A 20,287-nucleotide genomic window follows, 5' to 3' on the forward strand; every position below is an offset into this window, starting at 1 on the left:
TGTTATATGTAAAAATAAATCAAATTTCAGAAATCTTCATGTTCATGGAATAAGTATCCCCCCCACCCCACCTCCAAAAAAAACACAACCCCACAAAGGCAGATAGATAACTAATTGCAGGAAACCCCTTAGATTAAGCATATTTCTATTTACTATACAAATAATTTCTATAACAGATATAAAGCCTTTACTAGATATAAATATCTATAAATATCTTAACAGCTCATTTCTTTCTATACCTTGAATATTCCATTACAGAATTGAAAAAGGAATTTTCTTCTTAAACTATCATTGAGATTTAGTGATAAAACATTTCAATGTACCATAAATTTGAGGGGCCATATTTTACACTGCAATTATAGTATTTCCTTTTTTTTTTTTAATTTTAATTTTTGGCCTCACCACGTGGTTTGCGGGATCTTAGTTCCCTGACCAGGGGTTGAACCCGGGACCTCAGCAGTGAAAGCACGGAGTCCTAACCACTGGACCCCTGGGGAATTCCCTCTACTGCAATTATAAAAGGCCAATAATGTGCTGTTTCAAAAAGTACTAATAATTTTTACTACTTTGCTCCCACACAGTTCTGTTTATGTTCTTTTTCCATTTTAAAATGTTCAGTAACTTGGGCCTATATCAGGTTTATAAACTTTATCAGATATACGGGAGACAAAGGCCTACATGGAGAAAAAACCTAGTTCCCTAAAGTACTTTCTCAGCTACTAAAGCCTGTGGGCTTTCTGACATTTTCCAGATCTCTAAAGACCATATTTCCTTCTGAGATGATTTTTAAAAAACACAGCAAGGGCACTTCCCTGGTAGCGCAGTGGATAGGACTCCGCGCTCCCAATGCAGGGGGTCCGAATTTGATCCCTGGTCAGAGAACTAGATCCCACATACATGCCACAACTAAGGAGCCCACGTGCCGCAACTAAGACCTGGTGCAACCAAAATAAATAAATAAATATTACATATAAAAAAAAAACCCACAGTAGGTACACTTTAAAGCATTAAAAAAGATGAAGGAGAAAGAATGATACAACAAACACCCATGTGCCCACTACCCAGTTTGAAAGGAAAAAAAAAAAAACCCAAACAGTTCCAATACACATGTTCTGTTTCTTAATCTGGGTATTAGTTATACAGGTGAAAATTCATCAATCTGTATACGTATGATCTACACTTTACATATGTTGAACTTCATTTTAAAAGTTTGCTTTAAAAGCAAAACAAAACATCAATACAAGTGAATGTCCTTCCCTGATAGCAACCCCTTCCTCTCCTTTCAGATGTAGTAATTCCTGATTTTAGTGCTTATCATTCCCTTACAACATGCATTTTTGGCTATGAAAAACTTTCTATGCTTCCTTATGCTAAGGAAAGTAAAAAGCTGCTACTTCTGCATTCTTCTATCCACACAAACTCTTGCCATGAATACTTAAAATCACCTGAAAAAGGCAGATACTCAACTACCTAAGTACCTCTTACACCATCAAAAGTATTCAGCCAACAAGAAACATGCCCATTAAATATTTGTTTCTTAATTACTAAAAAGCAATCCTAGTTTTTGGAAACCTTAAATCACAGTGTTTCAAAACAGAGTTTTTAATAGTATTAATCCACAATAGCTTTTCAGTCTTAAAAAATTAACAGTACATGCATCTGTAAGGACATATTTTAAAAGGCTAATTCTTATATATTGCAGAGCTACAAAAAATCGTACTCAACTTTTTTTTTTTACCTACAGTATATCAGTGCCATCCCAAAGGCCAAGGAATTATGATTTATTCACTTTCAACTCATGGAATTTATACACATTGATATATATAATTTTATATCATGTATTACATATATATAGTTCCATTTTAAATGATTTTGCTATGTTTTAGTCCATATAGATAGCCAGATGGCTTCATCCTACACACTACATACATATCTTTTCCCCAAGGTATTCTCTGAATAAATTATTTCAGAGAATATCCCTGAATATCCAACAAGCACATGCTACAAACTCTGCAACAATTACGATGTAATAAGTATGAGAAGCTCTTCTCATACAAAATAAGGCCAGATTCCTTCTGTCATTTTACTTCTATTCTGCTACCTTTCTTCTTTTTCTAACAGCTTACCACCAACAGGCTCCAAGTCACCCCCATTCTTTTAGCCTTATTCTTCAGTAGTTTCATCTCACACAATGCTCAAAATGATCTCTTTCATGGTTATTTTTTTTTTCTGTCTTATAGCACCTTCAATCTGGCTAACAATCTGTTCTTTATACCCTCAATCTGGCTAACAAACAGGCTTTGATGCTGGTGTTTTAGCTGCTAGAAAATATGAGTTATCCTACAAGAAAGCCTCCTGGAAGTCTTTGAGCCTGCTGTGGCAATGCCGTAAAAGCATGACACATTGCACTGTTGTGCTTCATCAGGTCAGGGCACACCCATTAATTGTATGCTACTACATACAGTTAGAGGCCCATATTTAGATAACACTATGAAAACCTGCATTAAAGAGGTATATTAACAGATGATAAAAGGCTTCAAGGCAATTTAATATTTACATTGTACCATAGGAACTACAGGGAACAGGAGACTTTTAACGAAGAATATGACAGCTATAAGTTTCATACAAATATATATAATGAAGAAATTAGGTTAAGTAAATGTTTCAGAATACTTTCAGCTTTAACCAATAATTAATATGAATCAACTATCAGTTAAAGAGACTTCTGCTTCTGACCAAGATGCAATAAGAGAAACCAGATTTACTTTTCCACCTGAAACAGCCAAAAAATAGATAAAATATATGGGGAGAAAACCAGTTTCAAGACAGTGGGCACCAGACAACAAAGGAGATCCTTGAGAGTAGGAAACAAGGTGAGCCCTACTGCCCCAGCCATGAGTGGTACAGGATATAAACTGGGTGAGGCCTAGCAGACTTGGTGAGTTGCAAAGGAACTGAGAGTCTAGGGAAATCAAGGTGGCTAGTGTACCTGGGATAGAATACTAGAGAGGAGAAAGATACACAGACAGAGAACTTGTTATGGACTGAATGTTTATATTCCCCCCAAATTCATATGTTGAAATTCTAACCCCCAATAGGATAGTATTAGGAGGTGATTATGTCACGAAGGCAGAACCCTCGTGAACGGAATTAATGCCTTTATAAGAGACACCCCAGAGAGTTCTCTCTTCCCTTCTGTCATGTAAAGACACAACTAGAAGATGACCATCTATGAACTAGGAAGCAGGTCCTCACAGACACCAAATCTGCTGGCACTTTGATCTTGGACTCCTCAGCCTCCAGAACTGTGAGAAATAGATTTGTTGTTTAAGCTGCCCAGCCTATGGTATTTTTTTTTTTTAAACTTTGTATTATAGAAACCACATGAAAATAATACAGAGAAGGGTTAAAACATCCATCATCCAATCAGTGTGGCGAAACAGGTGTTTTTTCCCGAATCCTTTCTGTCCCTTTCTTACATTCATACATAGTTAACACTGTTCATTGCTTCTAATTATCTACTCTGTGTTAGGCACAGTGCTTGGTCTTGAAGATTGAGAAAAAAAGAAAAGAAAAAGAAAAAAGCCACAGTCCTTGCTCTCAAGTATCAATAGCTCACTTCCCAGAAGGAAGATAATAACTCTGTAAGCAGGTGATTGCACTATTGTGCTGAGTGCAGTGTGAGATTCAAGGTGAAGTCTGGAAGGAAGAAAAGTTAAACTGCCTAAATGAGTCACCCAGGGCTTCATGAGAAATAGACCCAGAAGCCAAGTCCTGATGGTTGAGCAGGAGTTTGCCTGGTAAGTGGGACTAGAGAACTGCTGAAGGGTTGTAAACTGCAATCTTGAACAAAGTAACGCAGAGCACAGTTCTAAGTACTTCCCATATAGCACTTCCTTTAGACCTCACAGCAGCCTTATGAGGTACTACTAGTGTCATCCCTGTTTCACAGATGAGGGATCTAAGATGGAGACGTAAAGTAACTTCCAAATCGCACAGCTAGTGAGTAATGGAATGATTGGAACCCAGGGCAGTCTGGCTTCAGATTCTATGCTGTTAACCACTGTACTCAGAAAAGCCTATGGTATTTTTGTTATAACAGCCCAAGCAGACTAAGATGGAACTCCAGGGATTTGCAAAGGATCTCCCTTGAATAGGCAGCTGAATGCTGATCAGCACATATACGTGAGGAAACCAAACAAGACCGAAAAAAGAACCACCCAGAAAGATTAGAGGCAATAACGCCCAGTATTCACACAAGACCACTAAAAGTGCCTACTATAAACAACCAGACTGGAAAAAAATGAAAAATCTCATGATTCATGCGGCACTGGGTAGAGTACACAGTAAGATCTTTCCATAGTAGTAAGGCAAAATTAACCCTAAAACAGTAGTTCTCAACTGAGGGCAATTTGCCCCCCCAAAATATCTGGCAATTTCTGCAGACATTTTTGGTTGTCACAACTAGGGGATCATCTAAAGACTAGAGGCTGGGTATGCTGTTAAACACTCTACAATGCACAGGACAGCCCCTCACAACAAAGAATTATCTGACCCGAAGTGTTATAGTGCTGATATTGAGAAATCCTGCCCTAAACCTAAACATGTCTCTGGTCCAGCCAAACAAATCTTAAAAGCAGAACCAAAAGGATCAAACTGTTTTCAAGTAATTTAACTACATCCCACAACAAAGCGGAAGAATATTAATAGGAATAAGAAAGTATTCAGCACCCAACAGGTAAAATCACAATGTCTGGCAACCAACCAAAGATTACCAGGCATGCAAAGAAGTAGAAAAATTCATCTATAATGAGCAGAAAATCAATTGAAATTGACCCAGAACTGACACAGATAATAAAATTATCAGACAAGGAAATTAACATAGTTATGATAACTGTATTACATATGTTCAAAAAGTTAAATAGAGATATAGACACATAAAAAAGATCCAACTCAAACTTCTAGAGATGAAATTACAAGATATGTAATAAAAAACACACTGGATGGGATTAACAGCTGATCAGATATTGCAGAAGTATAGTAAACTTGAAGACATAACAATAGGAATTATTCAAAATGAAACACAGGAAAAACAGAATTTTTTAAAATGAAGAGAATATTATTCAGCCTTTAAAAGGAATCTTGAAGACATTGTGCTAAGTGAAATAAGCCAGACACAAAAGGACAAATATTGTATGATTCACTTGGATGAGGTAGTCAAATTCATAGAGACAGAAAGTAGATGTTGGTTTCCAGGGACTGAGCAGTAGGAGACAAATACCCATCACTGTTTAATGGGTACAAAGTTTCCACTTGGGATAATGAAACAGTTCTGGAAATGGATGGTGGTGATGGTTGCACAACAATGTAAATGTACTTAATGCCACTAAACTGTGCACTTAAAAATGGTTAAAATATAAGTTTGTTATGTATATTTTACCATGATTAAAAAAAAAAAAAAGAAAATGAAAAGAATATCAGTGAGAGATGGGACAACTTCAAACAACTTAATAGATGCATAATTGTAGTCCCCAAACAACGAGAGAGAGAGGAGAGGACAGAAAAAAATATCTGAAGTAACAATGGCTAACATTTTTCAAAATTTGGTGAAAACTATAAACACAAATCAAAAAGCTCAATAAACTCCAAACATTAGAACCACACAAAAAACTATACCACACCAGGGCTTCCCTGGCGGCGCAGTGGTTAAGAATCCGCCTGCCAATGCAGGGGACACGGGTTCGAGCCCTGGTCCGGGAAGATCCCACATGCCGCGGAGCAACTGGGCCCGTGCACCACAACTACTGAGCCTGTGCTCTAGAGCCCACGAGCCACAACTACTGAGTCCGCGAGCCGCAACTGCTGAAGCCCACGTGCCTAGAGCCCGTGCTCCACAACAAGAGAAGCCACCGCAGTGAAAAGCATGTGGACCACAACAAAGAGTGGCCCCCGCTCCCACAGCTAGAGAGGGCCCGCACACAGCAACAAAGACCCAACGCAGCCAAAAATAAATAAATAAAAAACAAACAAACAAATACAACTATACCACACCATATCATAATCAAATTACTCAAAATCAATGACAATGAGAAAATCTTAAAAGTAAAAAGAGAGGATACACACATTATACACATAGGAACAAAGATAAGAATGATAGCAGATTCCTCACTGGAAACATTGCAAGCTAGAAGACAGTGAAACAATGTCTTTAAAACACTGAAAGAAAAAAAATGATCAACCTATAATTCTATGACCAGTAAAATGTTGATCAAAAACAAAGGTAAAACAAATACTTTTTCAGACACACAAAAACTGAATAATTTCATCTCGAGCAGACCTGAGCTACCAGAAATGTGAAAAGGAAGTCCTTCAGGCAGAACAAAAATGTCATCATTTGAAAATATGAATACCAGAAATGGTAGATATATGGGTAAATATGTTAGTAAAATATGTCAACAATAGCACAAAAGTTGGGAGAAATGGACTACTAAAATAAAACTCTTCCAGAAGAGGAGGGAATACTTCTGAATTCATTCCATGAGGCCAGTAGTACCCTGATACCAAAACCAGACAAAGACGTTACAAGAAAATAAAACTACGGCCTGATAGCCCTTACGAACATGAAAGCAAAAAATTTAAACATATCTTAGCAAATCAAATCCAACGATATTTTAAAAGGATAATACAACATAACCAAGTGATGTTTATCTCAGGAGTGCAAAGTTAGTTTAACACTTGAAAATAAAAATAATTCACCATAGGCTCAAACAGGGAAACCACACAATAACTCAAAAGACACAAAAAAGCATTTGGCAAAATCCAATATTCATTCCCGATGAAAAACTCTCAGCAAACTAGAAATAAAGAGAAACTTCATCAAGTTGATAAAGGACATCTTTGAAAAAAACCTATGGTTAACATCATACTTAATGATGAAAAGCTAAAGGCTTTCCCCTTAATATCAGGAACAAGGCAAGACTGTCTACTCTCACCATTTCGGTAAAACACTGAGCAATCTAGCCAGTAGAATAAGGCAAGAAGAAGAAATAAAGGGCATACGATTGGAAAGGAAGGAACAAAACTGTATTTGCAGACAATATGATAATCTATGTAGGAAATTCAGTGGAATCTACACATACACACAAACACAAGTTACTAGAACTAATAAATTAGTTTAGCAAGATTGCTTAATATCAACATACAAAAATCAATTGTATTTCTATAGACTAGAAATAAACAATCAAAAAATTGAAATTTATAAAATAATACCGTTTACAATAGCACCAAAAAATATAAAATGCCCAAGGATAAATCTGACCAAACATGGGAAAGATCTGTACACTAAAAACTATAAAACATTGCTAAGAGAAATTAAAGATCTAAATAAATAGTGACATGGGTGGGTCAAAAGACTCAAATTTTTAAGAAAATAAAAATGCTGTGAAATAAAATTCATATTTTATGTCCAGACAAGAAGAATTCAAACATAAAAATTTTTTCTCTGCCCTTTGGCCTCCTCTCTCCCCACTACTGAGAACTGTGTATCTGTATTACGCATCAACCAAACCTCCCCCGTTGGCATAAATACCTGCTCAGCCATAAAGAGCAACATTCTCCTAGCACCAGCAAGACAACTCCTTAAAAGATAACATTCCTTCTTGGGACTTCCCTGGTGGCACAGTGGTTAAGAATCCACCTTTGGGCTTCCCTGGTGGCGCAGTGGTTAAGAATCCACCTTTGGGCTTCCCTGGTGGCGCACTGGTTAAGAACCCTCCTGCCAATGCAGGGGACACGGGTTCAAGCCCTGGTCCGGGAAGATCCCACATGCCGCGGAGCAACTAAGCCCGTGCGCCACAACTACTGAGCCTGCATGTCACAACTACTGAAGCCCGCGTGCCTAGAGCCTGTGCTCCGCAACAATAGAAGCCACCGTAATGAGAAGCCCGCGCACCGCAACGAAGAGTAGCCCCCGCTCACCACAACTAGAGAAAAGCCCGCGCACAGCAACAAAGACCCAACGCAGCCAAAAATAAATAAATAAACATTAAAAAAAAAAGGAACGAGTTACAAGAAAATATTTTTTTTAAAAAAGAATCCACCTTTGAACTTGGTAAACTGAATCATCCTTGTCACCTCTCTTTCTCTTATCCAACAATCAGCCTATCAAAAATATATCCAGGACTTCCCTGGTGGTGCAGTGGTTAAGAATCTGCCTGCTAATGCAGGGGACACGGGTTCGAGCCCTGGTCCGGGAAGATCTCACATGCCGCAGAGCAACTAAGCCCATGCGCCACAACTACTGAGCCTGCGCTCTAGAGCCCGTGAGCCACAACTACTGAAGCCCATGCGCCTAGAGCCCGTGCTCCGCAACAAGAGAAGCCACTGCAATGAGAAACCCACGCACTGCAACGAAGACTAGCTCCGCTCGCCACAACTAAAGAAAGCCCGTATGCAGTAATGAAAACCCAACGCAGCCATAAATAAATAAATAAATAAATGTATATTAAAAAAAAAAGATAACATTCCTTCTTGATCTTGTAAGGGGCCACACGACTTTTAGATCTGGAGTGTGTAACTGTCAATAAAACGTCATTTAAAGTACAGCCCTCTGTCTCAAAAAAACTTATATAACTATGCCTACACTCCTTATTGGTGGGACAGCTCTGAGAGCTTTCTGATGTGCTGTTCTTGGGTTACAGTGCTCAATTTGGCTCAGATAAAATTTTCCGTTTCTTTCTTAGATCGACTGGTTAATTTTTCATTGATATCCGTCAATTCTTCCAAAATCTGATCTATATATTTCATGGAATCCCAATCAAAATCCCAACAGACTTTTTTATAGATACTGATAAACTTATTTCAGTAGTTGATATGGAAATGCAAAGGACACAGAATAACCAAAACAACCTTGAAAAAGAATAAGATTAGATAGCTAATTACAAGACTTACTATATACAGTGTTTGTTTTCTACTGCTGTGTAACAAATTACTGTAAACTTAGTGGCCACTGGCATTCAGGGCCTCCTCCTATTCTGAAAACCAGCAGCTTTTTCTTTGTTGAATCCCCCTTGTACTTAGAATCTCTTTCTCCAGGAGAAGCCCAGTCCTTTGCTGGCTGATGAGGTCAGGTCCACTAAGATAATTTCCCTTTCTTAGTCAACTGTGCCATATAATATAACATAATCACAGAGTGATAATCAGACTCACAGGTCCTTCCCACTATACAAAGGTCACTGGAGGTCATTTTAGAATTCTATCATACTACCCTAATCAAGACAAAGTAGTACTGGCATAAAGATAAACAAATCAATGGAACAGAATAGAGAATCCAGAAAATAGACCTACAAACATATGGATATCTGATTTTCTACAGATGTGCAAAGGCAATTCAGTGGAGAAAGGATAGTCTTTCCATCAAATCGTATTAGAACAAATGAATATCCATATGCAAAAAACATTAATCCATACCTCTCACCACATATAAAAAATTAACTTGAAATGCATCACAGACCTAATATAAAATCTAAAACTAGAAAACTTCTAAAAGAAAACACAGGAGAAAATCTTTCTGACCTTAGGTTAGGTAAAGATTTCTTAGATATGACAACAAAAGAAAAATCCATAAAAGAACAAGTTGATAAACTGGACTTCATTTGTCTAGGTAGGTGACTGAAGGACTTTTATAGTTTGTAGTCTACAAATTTCTGCATTGTTTGGATCTTTTAGAGTAATGCACTTCTACAATAAAAAGACAGAAAAATATATAGAAGCAATACATATTTGTTGAAGAACATTTAAAATATAATTTCAAAAGTACCCCCGAGAGAACTAATGCTTGCAATTTTTTATTTATCTTTCATCCACAGAATTTTCTATAGAGAAAATTTCTATAGAGAAATCATACCATTGGTAATTCTGTATCATTTTTACTGAACATTATTGCATGAGTCCTGTCTAATGTTATCAAACTATCCTTTGAAAAGGACATTCCATTGTATGGCTATACAATAATTTGTCCATTTCCCCACTGTCGGCAACTGTTCACAATTTTATTACTATTACAAATAGTACTGCAGTGCCTTGGGTTAGATTTATAGAAGTAGAATAATAGAATCGAAAAATCTGACATATTATTTAGACACTAACTCCTAGCTACGTCATTAAAGTTTGATCCACATCAAAAAGCACTGCATGCAAAGCATGGTACTTGTCCAAAATGTTAACTGGTACGTAAAGGAAACATTTCAATTTGAGATAAAATTTAAAAGAAGTTTATTCTGAAATCATGAGCAATTAAGAAATTAGTTATCAAAGGTCAATATGTTATGATCAAGGCACTGAGAGAATAGTCCACTCATGCAGAATCTTACCATCAAGAGGCATTACTCAAACTTAGTTCCAACTCATAGATAACAGATAAACTAAAGTAGCTGACTGTTCTGTACAGAGTGGAACAAAACATATCTTTTGGATGGACTCCGGTGAGAAATTTTTGAAAACTATTTTTTTTAATATTTATTTTTATTTATTTATTTATTTGGTTGCACCAGGCCTTAGTTGCAGCAGGCGGGCTCCTTAGTTATAGCATGCATGTGGGATCTAGCTCCCTGACCAGGGATCGAACCCAGGCCTCTCGCATTGGGAGCACGGAGTCCTAACCACTATGCCACCAGGGAAGTCCCTTGAAAACTATTAAAAAATGCAATTTTCAGCACATCAACTTGTTCATTTACTAGAAAATTTATTTCTTTTCTCTCCAAATTTAATTCATACTAATTAAAGATGTCAGCAGCTTGACAGCAAAAGAGCTCAGCATATTTCCCCTGATCTTATCTCCATACTTAATACAATGAAAACAGCTTATCTGGTATTTCTTAACAGTAGCATGGCTGTTCTTTAATCAATGAGCCTTTAATGCATACCAATGGAGTGACATGCACTAAATTATCTTCACGATAATGTAAATAACTCATTTACTTATTAAAACTCAGTTACCATATTAAAACTGCAAATACTGTATATTAGGTTTAACAAACTAAGCACAATCAGCCCAGAACTGCAAAAGGAGACAATAACTATCAACAAACTTTTCCCCTATTCTGCCTCACTGAAGCTATTTGTTTTGTCCTATCCTATCTTTGTGACTGACCAGCTGCAGGACAATCTGGCCAACTACTGGAAATGATGACTTGACTACAAGGAGTATTACCATCTATGAATCACCATTGACTCAGTGCCTGTGACAAATATGATGAATTGGCACTCAGGATCCTTTCACAAATATGATGAATTGGCACTCAGGATCCTTTCCAATCTCCCTCTAGTTGTCTTTTGTACTACAGAGGTTAAAAAGGTAAAAATTATTCCCCAGGATCCCTTGCAACTAGGGTTCTAAACATGAATTAGGTTCAGCCAACTAGATGCTCTGACATGAGAGGAAAGCAGAAAGTGAAGTAGGGGCCATTTTCCTGAAGTTTTGGGTATCCACAAGAAAGACTATTGAAATGTTGGTTGTATGTGAGTGTACAAGTAATTCTCCAGTTTCTAGTCACTGACTTTGTGTCAGGAAGCAGCTGCAGTTGTAGAGTAGCAGTACTGGCTTTCTAATGCCTGCATCACAGATATGATGATATGTTCTTTGTGTGTGTGTGTGTGTGTGTTAAACTATACATAACTGAATATTTACTATTTTAACCATTTTTAAGTGTACAGTTCAGTGGAATTAAGTACATTTACATTGTGCAATCATCACCACCATCCATTTTTAGAACTTTTTCATCATTCTAAATGGAAACTCCATATTCATTAAACAATAACTCCCCATTGTCTCCTCCCCTGTGCTCCTGTCAACCACCATTCTACCTTCTGTCTCTATGAATTTGACTATTCTAGATACAATAGTGGAATCCTACAATATTTGTCCTTTTGTGTCTGCCTTATTTTCCTTTGCATAATATCTTCAAGCTTCATCCATGTTGTAGCATATATCAGAACCTCCCTCCTTTTTAAGGGTAAATAATATTCCATTCTATGTATATATCACATTTTGTTTATTCATTCATCCATCAGTAGGCACTTGGGTTGCTTTTAACTCTTAGTTATTGTGAATAATGCTGCTATAAACATAGGTGTATACAAATATCTTTTCAAGTCCTGCTTTCATTTTTTAAAATTTATTTATTTATTTATTTATCTGGCTGCGCCTGGTCTTAGTTGTGGCATTCGGGCTCTTAGTTGCAGCATGTGGGATCTAGTTCCCTGTCCAGGGATTGAACCCGGGCCCCCTGCATTGGGAGTGCAGAGTCTTAACCGCTGGACCACCAGGGAAATCCCTGCTTTCACTTCTTTTGCGTATATATCCAGAGGTGGAATTGCTGGGTCATTTGGTAATTCTGTTTAATTTTCTCAGGAATCACCATACCATTTTCAAAGCAGCCGCATCATTTTACATTCCCATGAGCAACACACAAGTGTTCTAATTTTCCACATCCTTACCAACACTTGTTATTTATTATTTTTAACTAATTAATTATTTCTTTTTGGCTGCGATGCGTCTTGGCCGCTGTGCTCAACGGGCTTTCTCCAGTTGTGGCAAGCGGGGGCTACTCTTCGTTGTGGAGCATGGGCTTCTCATTGTGGTGGCTTCTCTTGTTGCAGAGCATGGGCTCTAGGTGCGCGGGATTCAGTAGTTGTGGCACTCGGGCTCAGTAGTTGTGGCTCATGGGCTCTAGAGCGCAGGCTCAGTAGTCGTGGCACACGGGCTTAGTTGCTCCATGGCATGTGGGATCTTCCCAGACCAGGGCTCGAACCCGTGTCCCCTGCACTGGCAGGTAGATTCTTAACCACTGCACCACCAGGGAAGTCCCTATGCAGCTTTTTAAAAATCCCATTAAAATTTTTTAATCCTAAATTAAAATCTTTTCATTGAGCAAACAAAAAACTATTATTTTCCCTTTATAGTTATCAAAAGGTAGTTTACTTTTTCTTAGTAAGCACTGTTTCCAAGTATCTGTGAATCTGTTATAATTACAAAACAGTTTCAAAGACCCAGAATCACTTCCTACCAGTTTTGAAACTCTAGCAGTGATCTTCTACCGTTTTCCTATGTCCCAATGAGCAGCAGAATTTGGGGTAGCACATTTGAAATAAATTAAATTGTTTCTTCAGTTACATTATCATTCTATTGGCTTCACTTTAGCCTTGGGACATTTTTTTTGCTGCACAGACCATGTACTCTTATATACCGTTATTAAAAAAAGTTGTCATGTATACCAAAGAACACAAACCTTTTCTGACTCCAACTTGCCTTTAAACTAAGACTTCCACTATTTGGTTGTACCTAATTCTCTACCACATTCAGAACTGTCTCATTCAATGAATAAGAATCTAACAGACAACACTGTGCAGGTTATATCCTCAGTTGTAGTAAAAGTTTTTACACAATGGTCAAAATTTAGTGGTAAGTTTGATGAAAAATCCTTAACCTGGCAAAATGCCAGAGCACACCAGTAAAGAAGCCAAGTATATAAAATTCAAATTTTTCTTCTAATCATTAAAATAATATTTGGGCAGGCTAGTAGTGGTCTGACAGATTGACTGGTAAAAATCTTCATTTTTAAATATGCTACACCCCCAAATCAAATCAACATAATAGAAAATGAGAAACTTGCTCAAGACTTCAAACTCCATTACGATATTGTACAAATATACTGGATTTGGCCCCAAAATTTAATGTATGGTCTGGTAATCTCTGACTTTCATACCAATGTTGTATTGATGAAACTGACATAGATTTAACTTAGTCTCAAAGTTCCACACTAAAGCCAATTTGCAGGCATTTCCAATAACTCAGTGACACAGTTTAACTTACAGGAAGACCCTAAATTAGCAGAATTCATGGTTCTCACCTCCTACTAGAATTTCTTACCTGTCAAGAACTTTAAGAGAACAGAAAAAAGGGTCAAGATAATAGATATAGGGCTTCCCTGGTGGTGCAGTGGTTAAGAATCTGCCTGCCAATGCAGGGGACACGGGTTAGAGCCCTGGTCCGGGAAGATCCCATATGCCGCGGAGCAACTAAGCCCGTGTGCCACAACTACTGAGCCTGCGCTCTAGAGCCCATGAGCCACAACTACTGAAGCCCGTGCACCTAGAGCCCGTGCTCCACAACAAGTGCAGCCACTGCGATAAGAAGCCCTCACACTGCAACGAAGAGTAGCCCCGGCTCACCACAACTAGAGAAAGCCTGCGCACAGCAACGAAGACCCAATGCAGCCAAAAATAAAATAAATAAATAAAAATTCCTCGCCCCCAGTGCCAAATCTCAGAGCATAAAATAAATAAATAAATAAATAAATCTCTTTTCCTCAGCCACAATTCAAAAGCTACACTAAGCCCACAATAAATATTCAAGACAAATACAAACAGGTCTCTGCCTCCACAACATTCTTCTAAGGTATATATCATAAAACACTGTTTAACGGTGAAACACCGTGCTGAAACTATTATGACCAAGTTTTCCTAGTTTCTACCATCCTAAACAAAAGCCAAGATAGACTCATATTATGTTACATTCTGCAGTGAGGTGATTTTATTACTGGTCGGGCCCAGCATTTAGTGAAGTAACAAAACATTTCAAATATGGAAGCCTGAAGTCTAGACTCAGCTAGGTTAAGATCCACTGATGATGGTGCTATGTGTATGGGAGGAGGGGGTACAGGTCTGTCACAAATCCATACCCACATATTCAAATGGCAAATTACCAGTGACAAAGGCAGCATGTAAACACTGAATTGTTCTCAAAGGGTGCCTGGCCCGTGCTCCTCTAATTTTTAGTTAACCTCCTGATTTCTCAAAGCCAAGAGAATCGTTAAGACCTAAAGTAAGAACCACTGTTATGATTAATGGCTGTGCTAGGTACATCCTACTACTAACACCATAATATTACATCAGGCCTGGAGGTAAGAATTTTGAAAGAATAACTAGTTAATATGGTCATTCTTATAAGACAAAATAATAATGATGATATTCATTAGAAAATCTGTGATTCAACATCTTCCCAAAAACAATGTTCAAATTTCATTTCTCAGAAAAGTCATGAAAATGCCTCTAAGTCAGCTATGGCAAAGTTTTGAAAACGCATTGAAGATCTTAGTGATTAACAAAATAAAAATGTTTACAAGCAGTTGTGCAAAGTGAAGAGTCTTTGCAGAATGGCGATGATGCTACTGAAATCAAAAGTGATTATCTAAATATATCTGCATGTTCTGCCACAGCAGTCATAATGGCTTCTTCTGGAGTAATACAGATTTTCTTGCCTTAGAGAAACTGCTCTACCATAAAACTGATTTTATTTACAACTAAGTGGCTGTGAAAACTGTCAAGGCAAAACAAAGACAAACTAACTATTAGGGACGCCAATATATTAACTGTACAAATTCATGTAACAGTTTCTTTAATTTTGCAGTAACATTAAGATGTAACCTTAATAGAGAGTTCTTATATTTCGGTTCAGTTCAGCAAATTTTTACATGCCAAGACTTTTATTTAGAGCTAAGTATGAAGACAAGGTCTCTAGAGAATCTCAGTCTAGTGAGGGTAAACCAACATAAATAAACAATAGTAATACTATATATACTTCTTCAACTAAAGACTGTTTATATTAATTTAAAGAAAAAGGAGTTAATCTTTTAACAACAGCTAAAAGCAAAGTTAAGAATTCATCTCTCCCTTGAAGAAATAATTATTAGTCTACTGAGCATTTGAAGATATGACATATAGTCAATACACATAAACTAATTTAACAGCTTGCTGCAATCAGTAAATTATCATCTCATGAAGATTAAACCGTTGGATACCCATTTAGACTAGAAATACTTGATTAAAAGTTTGTTTTGAAATGCCAACAACTTTGCAAACCTATAACAGGATAAAAGGTTGTAAAAGTAAAACAACATGTGAGACGTGGCTAAAGTCAACACTTCACAAAGACATGTTATAATTTAACAATTACAAAAGAAAATTAACCTATTTCAACTAAAGAGAGTATAAATAGTGCAATCATTATTTTTCTGGCATAATTATGGTTTTGGTACGATGTCTTCTATAAAAGGCATCTGTGTACCCACCTATCCCAGTTCTGTTAACTGACAACTACAAGCATCCTCTATTCTTATTCTTCTAGATAACTCTACTAAAAGTATTATTCATACAATATCTGCAAAGCATTGGTCCTGCAAATCTGTCAAGGTACCCTCCTTCCAATTTCCAAGACACAACTCCAGTTCTGGAGTTACAGGTGAGAGGAACATCTGGTAGCCTCCTGGACTGTGGTGATTTCACATACAGTTTTATGTACCTTTTTAACCCAGACACTTGTATTGACCACATCTTTACCCTGTGGCCAATATGTGTCAACTCAAGCTACCAAAGTGAAATCAGCCGATACTGAGTATCTGTAAAATCTAAGTGTCCAAATTCTTGTTTCCAGTTTAGTTTTTTTAATTTAAAGGTAATGTATTAAATCTTTTTTAAAAAAAAAAGATTGTCTAAACTTGTCTGGTACTTAAGATAAACTTAAATTTAAGAAAAATACAAAGAAAAAAAAAAGAAACACACTATTACTGTTAGAAGAAAGCCAAATGATTATCTTTATTTACAGAATCACTCCTTTCACTATCTTTTCCAAACATCACTTCCTTTTCACTACTTCCCCTAGTCCTTTGGGCAAATCAGTGTTTAACATCAACCCTCCCACCCCAGATTCTTAAAAGTATTCACTGTCCACAAATGAGAAAGCCCCATAACCCGAGTATATTACCCTAGTGATCTTCCATGCTTTGAAAGACACCTGTGAAAATGCCAAAGCCCTAAATTAGAGCCTCCAAGGGCTCCTTTTCTTTCTTGACCCCATTTCTCTTTTTCTGGACTTTAAAGCCAGACGACTTGCCACCCGATAGCCCTTTCTTCTTCAAGCCTAAATCCTTCCCCTAATTACCACCACCCACTCTTGTCAGCGATCTCGTCAGTCCCACCCCGGTTCCCTCTCTCTGGCCAGGTGGTAACATCGACCCTGGTCCGGCTCCTCTGATTCCGCGCCCCCAGTGCCAAATCTCAGAGCATCTCTTCCCCCGGTCCCATATTCCCGCGGTACCCCTTCGGTCTTTTTGCCTCACTACCCGGCTTTCCAAAACCTTCAAGCCCCTGCCTCTTCAAGGCCACATCTCCCTCAGCCTCCCACTCCCTCTCGCTCTCCCCTCGACCTCTACTTACCCCTCTGTCTCGGGCCATCGTCACGCCCCTCAGGCCCTCGGCTCAACAACCTCCATTTCCCTCAGATTCCATGCTAAAGGGGACTCTCCACGCTCCCTCAACGGTCTCCCGGGGCCCCTCCGGATCCCTGTCCGTGGCAGCCCCCGGCTCCATCCCCGACTCTCCACTCACCCTTGGCTGCAGGCGCCTCCCAAACCCCCTCTTCCCCGCCTCAGCTCCTGCTCACCTGCGCGGTCCGAGTCGGGCTCCCCAGACCCGCCTCCGAGTCGGCGTCTGAGCAGCTGTCGGAACCCGGCGCCCTCCGAGCCTCGCCGGAGTGAGACGCCTCAAGCGGCGGGGGCGGAACCCCGGTAGGAGAGCCGAAGTGGACCCTGGGGCGGTGGCGGCTGCGTGCAGGCATTGCCCCGGCCGGCCTCGATCTCACCTGCGCCGGCAGCCGCTCGAATCCGAACCGGAACTGCTTCGGGAGGCGGGGCCCTATCGGCGGGAGGCGGAGCCCTAGGGCGGGGGCGGGGCCAAAACCGGAAGGGACGCGGGGCCCAAGATGGGCGCGAGGGGAGAACGAAGACTAGAAACCGCAGCAAGGAAACCCGAGAGCGCATGCGTCAGGCCCAAAGCCGAAGTGTGAGAAGTTGAGGGGCTAGTAGAGATGGGGCGGGGCCTATGGGAGTAACAAATAGTGTTTGGGGGCCAGAGGAGGTTATCCTAATTCCTTTGGAGGGAGGCAGCTCCTCTCCAATAGCCAACCTCCAATCATTGTTACCATTTATTGCCCCTTTATTCTCTGAGACTCCCTATGCCAAATGCCATATAAATATCTCACTTAATCCTTGTGCCACCTCTACAGAGTATTACAACACAGAAGGGGCAAGAAACTTGCCTGAGGCTGGGCAGTTAATATGTGCCAAAGCCAGTATTCCTACTCAAATCTGCCTGACTTCAGAACCTATGCTCTTCTCACTTTACTATACTACCCCACCCTGAGGGAAGCCCCCAGCCCAGGCCTAGCATTGGCGTAAACCAAGTCCAAAACCACCTGCGACCCGGGCTCCAGCCCCTTCTTGGCCTTGGTTTCCCAGGCGGTGCAAGGCAGACTTCAGTGGCTCTCATGGGGGTGGGGATAGGTTCTGGGGTGGACATGAGTGCAAACTGCTACCATTGAATGCCCTGGTGTGGCCTTTACCCTCAAGCCAGACTCAAAGCCAGGGGCAGCTGGGAGCCTCCCCACTGCAGCTCATGCCCCGGATCAAGCCTTCATGAAGTCATCTGAGAGCCGGCAAGACATCTCACTTCTTCATCCCATAACTAGCTCTGGCAGAAGGACAGATACAGACCTTTCTCTGTTTCTGTTGTGGAGACAAAAGCCCTTATAGGCAGAGGACTCTCCCTACCCCCCCCCCAAAAAATATTTCTGATGACAGCCCTTTGGTTCTTCAGAAAGCCTAGGGGAACTTTCATCTCCCTTCTCCCCCCTTTGACATATGCGGCCCATTTTAGCCTTCTCTTTTGAGAAATCAGCCATTTTCATAACAGAACCACTGTTCAAACCTTCCCCCATAAACCCTGTGGGCACCCTTTAGATGAGGTCCTCCATGCCTCCTCGCCACTTTTCTCCGACTCTATAACTCAGGAAATCTCCCCTGAGCCCCATAATCCAGAAGCTCATCCAATAGCCATACAGTTCCCACTTAGTTTGTGACCCAGACCCGAAGAACTTTTCCTATCACGAATCCTTGGAGGCAACCACCTCCTCTGCACCTGGATCTCTACTTTAACTCAGTCCTCAGAACCAAATAGCCTTATACAGGAGTCTAAATCTATTAAACATCTATTATGTGTTAGACGCAGAATATCCTTTGTTTCATTTAATCCTCACAATTCTCCTTACTTTAGAGGTGAAGAAACTGAGGCTGAGAGGTGACTTGCAGAGGTATGTCTGATTCCATGTTGTCATGGAATTTGGGGTTAGGGGGTGGCTTGGAGAGGAAAATGTCCTGTTCTCTCTAGAGGCCCCTGTGACTTGCTGAGTCACTTGCTGCTGTCTCACCTGTCCCTGCCAATCTCTAGGAAAAGAATGACACTGGAGAGGCAGAGAGGAGTGACCGCAGAGACAGAGGGGCAGGTGGGCTGGCCCATGGCGGAGGCCTCGCTCCCACAGCTGAGGGGAGATGCTGAAGCCACGCCTTGCCCCAGTGTCCTGGAACTGGAGGAGCTCCTGAGGGCAGGGAAGTTTTCTTCCAGCCGCGTGGACGAAGTTTGGCCCAACCTTTACATAGGAGATGCGTGAGTGGTAGCTGACTGAAGGGATAAGGGGGGTGGAGACAAGGAGAGACAGTTCTTGGGATCTTTACCAGAGATGGGGGTGGGGTGGGTACAAGGGCAATAGTTCTTCTCTGAGCTTCCCAGGCCAGGGACTTTCTCCAGGACCCCTCTGTACTGGGGACAGTGCAGTGAGCAGGTGCAGCCACCAGGGGGAGCAGAGACTTTGCCTGCCTGAAAGAAGGGAGCTCCCAGAGGTTCCCGGAGTCTTCTGGCACATCCAGAACAACTGGAGGGTCTGGGGGGCAAAGGACTGGGGAATGGTGATTTGGGGTATGAGATGAGGGGGACAGAGAGCTCGCCTTTCCGGTTCCAGCCTCCCTCCTCTGGACACAGAGTGGGTGAGGAAGGCTGACTGAAGGTGAATCAGGGGAGGTGTCACCTTTAAATATTTGCAGATTAGAAGCAGGTATGAGGTAGTGGCCAGGAGAGGCCAGATGTGCATGGGGCAAGAAGGGAGGTGCAGCTGGGTCCCAGGGCTGAAGCAATCCTTTTCCTTCCTGTCCTGGCCAAGGCAGGGGTGGATTGCCTCAGGAAGCAAAGAGAGGCTAAAGCTAAATCCCTTTACCACCAGCTCCCCTACCAGAAAGCTCCTATGGTGGGGCTGTGAGCCGCAGACCCCATGGGTTCCTTCTGGCTCCTTTTGGACCCTAATGGATTCATCGCTCTGAAGCGGGGGTCCAGACAAAGCCTTCCT

The 20,287-nt window shown here is 40.4% G+C and overlaps 1 protein-coding gene across 2 annotated transcripts in view; it reads right to left on the reverse strand.

The window, feature by feature from the left end:
- The window catches only part of SAMD8 (sterile alpha motif domain containing 8), a 38,200-nt gene extending 20,494 nt beyond the window's left edge, over window positions 1-17,706 (reverse strand). For both annotated transcript variants that reach the window (XM_061197162.1, XM_061197170.1), the window contains exon 1: window positions 17,498-17,706. In XM_061197162.1, coding sequence (XP_061053145.1) covers window positions 17,498-17,671 — 174 coding nt within the window. In that variant the 5' untranslated portion in view covers window positions 17,672-17,706. The remainder of the gene's footprint in view (window positions 1-17,497) is intronic.
- Window positions 17,707-20,287: the final 2,581 nt, after the last annotated feature.

The sequence above is a fragment of the Eubalaena glacialis genome, chromosome 1, assembly GCF_028564815.1.
Source record: "Eubalaena glacialis isolate mEubGla1 chromosome 1, mEubGla1.1.hap2.+ XY, whole genome shotgun sequence".
NCBI lineage: Eukaryota > Metazoa > Chordata > Mammalia > Artiodactyla > Balaenidae > Eubalaena > Eubalaena glacialis.